Source organism: Calidris pugnax, unplaced genomic scaffold, assembly GCF_001431845.1.
Source record: "Calidris pugnax isolate Ruff unplaced genomic scaffold, ASM143184v1 scaffold211, whole genome shotgun sequence".
Lineage (NCBI taxonomy): Eukaryota > Metazoa > Chordata > Aves > Charadriiformes > Scolopacidae > Calidris > Calidris pugnax.
Genome location: NW_015091083.1, coordinates 8,372,024 through 8,379,242, shown reverse-complemented (window position 1 = coordinate 8,379,242; position 7,219 = coordinate 8,372,024). Strand labels below are relative to the sequence as shown.

Below are 7,219 nucleotides of genomic sequence, written 5' to 3'. Positions count from 1 at the left end.
GGGCCACATTTTGCAGTTGATTTATGCGCTGAATTTCCATCATGCATCCAGGGGTGCAGCCTTCGACCTGCTGCGTGCCCTGGGCAAATCCAGCACGGTGTTGGCTGATGAGCAGGCTGCTCAATTAGACCCCAACCTTCCCCAGGTACCACCTGAGATCCACATCTCAAATTTGACCGGTCTAAAAAGGATTTAGACCTACAAAATACAGTTTAAAACCCCAAAGCAACACCAGGGAGGCTGTGCCCCTGTGGCTGAGCCCTAACAAAGAAGGTTTGCTGTGGTTACCTTCACTGTGTGAAACTTTTATTCAGGTGAGATCCTTGTGCTTGTGTTTTAAAGCCCACCAGGAGTGACGTGAGGGGCTGTGAGGGCTGGAGAGGTGGCAGTGTCCCCAGGGAGGTGGTGACTGCCCCACAGCTGGAGTCCACGCTGTCAGGTTTCTGTCTCACTTCCATCATACAGAGGGTTGAGATAGAAGACCTGATGGTCTTTGGTAGCCGTCTCCTGCGTCGCCTCCTCTTCAGGGACAGCACTCGGTGGCTCCTGCAGTGGAGAGGGAGGGAAAAGCAACCAATGGGAAAGGGAAACCCACAAAACCCTTGGCAAAACCCACCCAGCACAGAGACCCTGCAGCAGCCGAGGAGCTGGTGACCCACAGAAAGATGGGACTGTCCCACAACCCCCTCCTGGCCTGGGGAAAGGGGGAGCCCTGCTGAGTGTGCTGCACCTCCACCACCACCCAAAAGGGTCCTGGCTGGGGCCCTGCCACCTCCTGCCCACGTCCCCAAGCATCCCCATGTCCCTGGGCAACTCACCACGTCGAACATGGGGTTGTTGAAGCCTTTGTCACTGGCTGGCTCAGGGGACACCGGGTCCTCCATTCTGTTCCAAAGCGAGGGGTAGCGCAGGATGGGCAGCCTGAGGAGAGACCTGAGCATCACCCACCACATCCCACCCATCCCAGCAGCTCCCCCAACCAAAACCCCGCGTCTTCAAGAGGTGGATAAGAAAATACAGCGGCAAAGTTTCAGGCTGTCTTTGAAAGGGGATGTTTGTACCCTTTCCCAGAGAAAAGCTGCCCTATCCAAGCAGAAACCATTCAGCCTTTTGAAAGGGGATGTTTGTACCCTTTCCCAGGGAAAAGCTGCCCTATCCAGCATAAACCATTCAGCCAGGAGGGCTGGGACCTGCATCCTGGAGGGAAGTTTGTCAGGTGTAGATGATCGTAGCACAGGCTTCGCTTCAGAGCCACTGCTCTCCCCCCCGTGGCCTAAAATGAATTGCCACAGAGCTGACACCTGTTCCCACTGCAATCTCAACAAGCACTAATTACTTTTATCATTACTTTTATCATGTTATCATTTTATCATCTTAATCACCATCACTACTTTTATTATTTTCTTCATTACTCTCGTCCTAAGGGTCCCAGCCACCGAGCACCATCCCCTGCACCAGGCACCTGGTGCGGGTGGGCTCAGCAGCAGGTCCACACATGTCACTCCACGTGCTGAGAGCCCACCAAACTTAAACACAGGCTCTATATGTGCAATCGAAGGAGCTGCACTGTCTGCAGGGAGGCTGTGCCAGGCCCTTTTTGGTTAAAACAAGCTAAATTCCCTGTTTTGCTGGTGGTCAGGACGGCTCTGCTGCATGGAGGGCAAGACTCCCAGAGCCTCCTGCCTAATTTGCAGCATCCCTGCTGGTGTCAGACACCTCCTCGATGCTCGGCAGCTCTGCCTGAAAGGGTCACCTGCCCCAGAGCCACCCAGGGACACGCAGCAGGAGCAGGTCGGCTGGGGACATGGCCTGGGCTTGGGTTCAGCTCCGTATCCTGTAGCTACACAAACTTCCCTCCCGCTGCTGACAGGGCCGGTTTCAAAGGCCTGTCCAGCGTCCAAAGAAGTGTCAGTGGAAGATAAATCATCAAGTAGCAATTACGGGACTGGGAGTTTTATTTAGAAATTAAATGAAGGCGTGGGTTTATTGCTAGGAAATGTCATGTCAGCACGTGCCGAGCGGCAGGGCAAGCATCCCTGGCCACGGCCGCTGCTGCGCGGAGAGAAAACCCCGGTGGAGGACCCAGGAGGGAAGAAACAAGCTGACTTGTGAGCCTGCAACTTGGCCAGGATGCCCTGTCAGACACCAAAGCACCTTGCACGTACAAGTTGAAGCAATTCCCGTGGTCAAATAGGGGAGACAAGCCATAGAGGCTCAGCGGGCAGCCCCACAGACAGAGACACCTGCCAATAAACCCTGCAAAACCCTCCTTGGGAGAGGCAGGGCCCTGCATGAAGGGGGGTGCATGAGTGAGGAGCAGAAGTGGGTGCCCCAAACACTTGCTGTGGGTGCTGCCAGGATGCCCTATTCACTGCTGGAGCCTGTTTCCAAGCTGTGAGGGGAAATGGTGACGAAGAAGGGTATTTCTGATCAGCTCCCAGCTGCGGTGAGGTCAGGTGCCACGCATCCCACCATCCCTCCCTTGCAACCTACACACCATTCTCCACACAGCATGAGCAACCAATGCACCAGAAGCTGCATTTGCTTCTGGATGCTGTCATTGAAAGATGATGAGGGGATTAGAACATCTCTCTGATGAGAAAAGGCTGAGAGACTTGGGTCTTTTTAGTCCCCCACCATGGGAGCTCTGGGCAGCTCTGTGTGTCTCCATGCCACCAGGCTGGCAGGCAGGACAGCCTTGGGTTTATAGTTTCCCCCAGGCAGGAGAAGCCTGGCAAAAGTCTCAACCTTACCTTAGTTTTCCTTTTCTGTAGAGAAAGAGGATCCCTCCAAGCAAGAGGAGACCGAAGAGTAGCCCCATGATAGTCCCTGCTGTGATCCTGCTCGTTGCGTGGCTCCCCACTTGCCCGCTGAAAGTGCTGCCAGTGGCCACCTCCATTTTGCCACTTGAAATGCCAAGTGCTTCACCTGGGAAAAGACAAGAAGACATAGGGGTGAGGACTGGATGGGACAACATGACGACAGCCCCCAACACCACCCTGACTGATGCACAGGGCAGAGGGAGCCTGCAGTTGGGTCCGGCACTGCTCACCTGGTAAATCACCTTTTCTTGGGGATGGGGGTTGAGATACACACCTGGGTGGACCCAACTACTCTGCTACCTGTACAGCAACCACCAGGTCCCCTGGCTGTGACCTACATGCTCATCATCATCTGCCAGCTTGCAGAGCTGCCTCCACATGCAGCATTCTGGCTGGGAAGCAGCTCTGCAGAGAGGGACCTGGGGGTCCTGGTGGGCACCAAACCTTGGCTAGACACAGCATGGAAGGAGAACAGTATGGGCTGCATGAGGAGGCAGGCTGCCAACGGGTGAAGGGAGGTGACCCATCCCCTCTGCTCTGCCTTGGTGAAACATAGCTGAAGTGCTGAGCCAGGCTCTTCTCAGTGGTGCCTGGTGACAGGGCAAGAGGCAATGGTCAAAAACTGAAATACGGTAAATTCCACTTCAACATAAGAAAAAAAAATGTTTTACTGCAAAGCTGGTCAAATATGGGGACAGGTTGCTCAGAGAGGTTGTGGAGTCTCCATCCTTGGAGAGATTCAAAACCCAAATGGACATGGCCCCGGGTAACCTGCTCTTGGAGGCAGGGGAGGAAGATGGTCTCCAGAGGTGTCTGCCACTAATTCTGATCCTGCGGTTCTGCTCTGCCCACACCACTGTCCTACTACAATCAACATGGTAAAACTTCTGCGTAAGTAAAGTTAAACTTCTGGGTAAGTGGCATGCTGGACCAGACTGACGAGGACAAGGACCTTCAACTCAAGGAGCTTCAACCAAGCTGCCACTTAATTCCCACGTCATTCCCTGGTGAAAGGGCAGGAATGAGAGGCTGCCAAGTGGCCTGCTGGTGGGGGACAAGAAGCTCTGGACAGTTGTGGCTTTAGGTGCACATGTGGGGGACCTGCCGAGGAGGACGCTGGTGTTACCGTGCTGTGCTATGTCCTCCATGATGTCTGCAGCCATCTGCTCCGCAGCGGTGCCGGTCTGTGCTCCTGTCTCGTCATCGACCAGCACGATTTGGATGAGGGGAGTGGGGCTTTGGGGTATGATTCCCAGGAAGGTCTGTTCTTTGTCCACCTTGGATATGGCCATCCGCACACCAGCATACTTGGGCTTTTCAAAACACAAGGCAACACATAAAGCCCGTTAGAGCGGTAGGAAGAAATTAGTCACCTCTACAGACAGCCGCAATGGATGCACCAGCAAGGCCCACCTATAAATCTTCATGTGAGTCTCATCTCAGAGCTGCCATCCCTGTTACCACAGCGCCATTGGGTTTCCCAAATGAGAGGTTCCTATCTCCTCTCCCTTCGAAGCTGTGACCAGCACCCAGCACGCAGCGTCCTCCCACGGAACCAAGCACACCGAGAAAGCAATTTCATGTAGCACACCCATTAAACACTGTATTAAGATGTGTGCAGCTGTAAGGAGGGCAGGCAACAGGCTTTTGGCTCGGGATCAATAGAGCAATATTTTGATATCGATCCCCCTGGTGTAACTCAGAGCACACCTCCTCCCACCCCGGCAGCTCCCAGCCAGGAGGAGGGATGTCACGCTGCGTCTGACAAGCAGCAGCGTGGAGTGATGTCTTACAGGGGATGTGTCTGAGTGATGATCAGTGCTGGTTACCTACCCAGTGCTTGCCCACTGGGGAATCAAAGGCAACCCAGCACCGGGAATCATCTCCCAGAGCCCACAGGATGCGCTGCAGCAGGTTTGCATGATCCCACCCTGACCTGACCTCCTGGCTGACCTCCTGTGTTTTCTAGACCAGGGTTTCCAGCATGTCTCCCCCACATCCTTCCCCATCTGCACGTCGGCAGCTGGGCCTGCCCCACGTTGAGAGGGGCAGCATGGCTGTGGTGGGGAGCAAAGGAGGCTGTGCCAGCCCCACGGCAAGCTGGCCCATCCAAGAGGCCAAATGTAGGGGGTGAGGCTGAACCCCCTGCTTTGCTGGGACTGCATACCCCTCCAGACAGCCCCACCAGCATTGAGTCACTGGCAGACATGCCTTGTGGTTTCATTAGACCCTCCCAGTCCCAGGGGTTGATGTACCTGACTCAGCAAGGCTTGGACCAGTCTGTCCCGGTACTTCTGCAGGTCAAAATCAGGAGTGAAATCCAGATTAATGGTGGCTCCTGCAGCCCAAAAACAGACAGACATGACATTGTCACCGAGCCCAGGCAGAAAGCTGCCACGGCAGCACAGCTCTAAGTGCCACAAAAGGCACTGGGAACCTTCCAGTACCTCCGTGCAACTGGTCTGGAGAGGTGGCTCCACAGCCCTGCCTGAGCAGCGCTGCCCCAAGAAACATCTCCCTCCCTCGCTGGTCTTTTTGTCAACTGGCTTTGATGAAAGGCCTCTGGTTTCCACCATAATCCAGAGAGAAGCTTTCCTTGGAAAGCTCTCTCCCACATATCCCTCCGGGAAGCTCTACCTGTACCTGGTTTTGGGGCTGCAAGGCTGCGATTCAGCAACACTGCCCTGGCTTTGGAGGGAAGGCATCAAGGGGGGGTCACCTGCGCTCCCTGTGTTGCTGCACTGCAGTCATTGGGTCAAATATCCTCCTTGGGAAAAATGCAAGTAAGCATTTTTTGAAATATTGAATTGTCCTAAAGTCTTTAAGAGGCGCTGCTTTCAGGAGCATGTCAGAAAAACATACCGTACTGTTTTAATGAATTTGGTATGATATATCAAATATGATATACCAAATATCTAGGTACAATTGTGCATGAAAAATTCCTCCTAACAACCTTCGGGGTAAATTAATGGAGAAGCGCCCATTGCAAAGGGAATGCTGTCAATCTGCATGTTTTTATTTTAAATGAAATGAAACAAACTTGCTGTTGGAAAGCTGACATTATGGTGGAAAAGGTGCATTTCCTCCGAGTGTTTTCCCCTGCATAAACTCAGCAGAGCCCTATTAGCTTGACGAGATGTGACACCCTGACAGGATAAACCAGAGGCAGGGACAAAGGGCTGCAACTCAGAACAGGCTCCCAAAAGCCAGGCTGATGTTTCAGAGTGATGTCCTGGTGGGTTGACATGTGGGATGTGGATGGGAACCTGTGGATAGGACCCGTGGGAGCAGGGATACAGCAAAACTTCAGCCCAAGACCAGCAGCACCCCCTGCACCCAGCTTTCCCCCATGGAGCCAGGGGAAAGGGGCTGGGGGTGACAACGTGGAGAGGGGGGAAGAAGTGGGACCGTGCCCCCCACTCACCGCAGACCTCGCAGCAGTGGCCGAGGGGCTGCAGAGGGGTTTGGCATGTCAGGGCTGGGCACTGCCTCCCCAGGGCGGCGCAGATGCGGTGGCCATCCTAAAGAAGAGCAGGGTAGCATCAGTCCCTCATCCCTCCCTCATCCCAGCCCCCAAAAATTGCAATGGCAACCCCCTAAGTTGCAACAGGGAGGACTCACCGGGGCGTTCCCACAGGCACAGCCGGACTTCTCAGGGCAGGCGGTGCCCGTCACCTGCAGGGTGCCATTGCCATGAAACTGCAGCGGAGCAGAGGGACCCCCCAGGTACCCGGCCCAGGCCTCGGGGCTGCTGAACTCCTGCGTGGGGAAGAGCAGCAAAGCAGGTGAGTATCCCCAGCCACATCCCAGTGAGGAAAATCCTGCCACTACTTTTCCTGCCCCCTGCTTTTCCACGGGGCCAGAAGAAAAGCCCTTTCTAACGTAACTCCCTCCCCAAAAAGGACCACAAATAGAACATGAGATGTCTGGGTTTTTTTTCTTTTTGTTTTCCTTCTTTCTTATGGACCAAAGAATTCAATTTATCAGCTTTCAAGTAGGGGCTGGACCTAAGGTGTTTTCCTTCAATCTGGGAAGTGTTTCAATGGGCTCAGCATTAGCAAAGGCTGAACTGGACTGACCAGCCTTGTCCTGCCAAGCTGGTGGTAAGTCCCTCACCCGCTGCCTTCCATGGGAGGCTTCTCCATGCCCTGGCACAGCAGAAGGATTTCTCAGGGGCCCTGGAGTGAAAATACCCCACATAGAGCAAGGAGCAGACTGTCTTCAAAGGGGCAAAGTATCTCATAAGGTTAGTTTTTAGGAAATACGCTATAATCACAGAAATAAAAAGCACCTTTTCTTTCCATCTCATCACTCAGCAGCAGCCTCCACCCCAGGGCACGGCCAGCTGCAGTCCCTGGGGGGATAGATTTGGCGGGGGGGGGGGTTGAATGGGGGGT

At 54.2% G+C, this 7,219-nt stretch overlaps 1 protein-coding gene across 1 annotated transcript in view; it reads right to left on the bottom strand.

The window, feature by feature from the left end:
* Nucleotides 1–320: 320 nt before the first annotated feature.
* Nucleotides 321–7,219, bottom strand: part of AMN (amnion associated transmembrane protein) — a 21,520-nt gene continuing 14,621 nt past the window's right edge. Inside the window, exons 7-13 of the mRNA XM_014957483.1 lie at nucleotides 6,444–6,581; nucleotides 6,247–6,343; nucleotides 5,078–5,160; nucleotides 3,949–4,135; nucleotides 2,754–2,928; nucleotides 819–921; nucleotides 321–546 (exon numbers count right to left, since the gene is read on the bottom strand). Of these exons, the coding sequence (XP_014812969.1) occupies nucleotides 436–546; nucleotides 819–921; nucleotides 2,754–2,928; nucleotides 3,949–4,135; nucleotides 5,078–5,160; nucleotides 6,247–6,343; nucleotides 6,444–6,581 (894 nt within the window). The 3' untranslated portion in view covers nucleotides 321–435. The remainder of the gene's footprint in view (nucleotides 547–818; nucleotides 922–2,753; nucleotides 2,929–3,948; nucleotides 4,136–5,077; nucleotides 5,161–6,246; nucleotides 6,344–6,443; nucleotides 6,582–7,219) is intronic.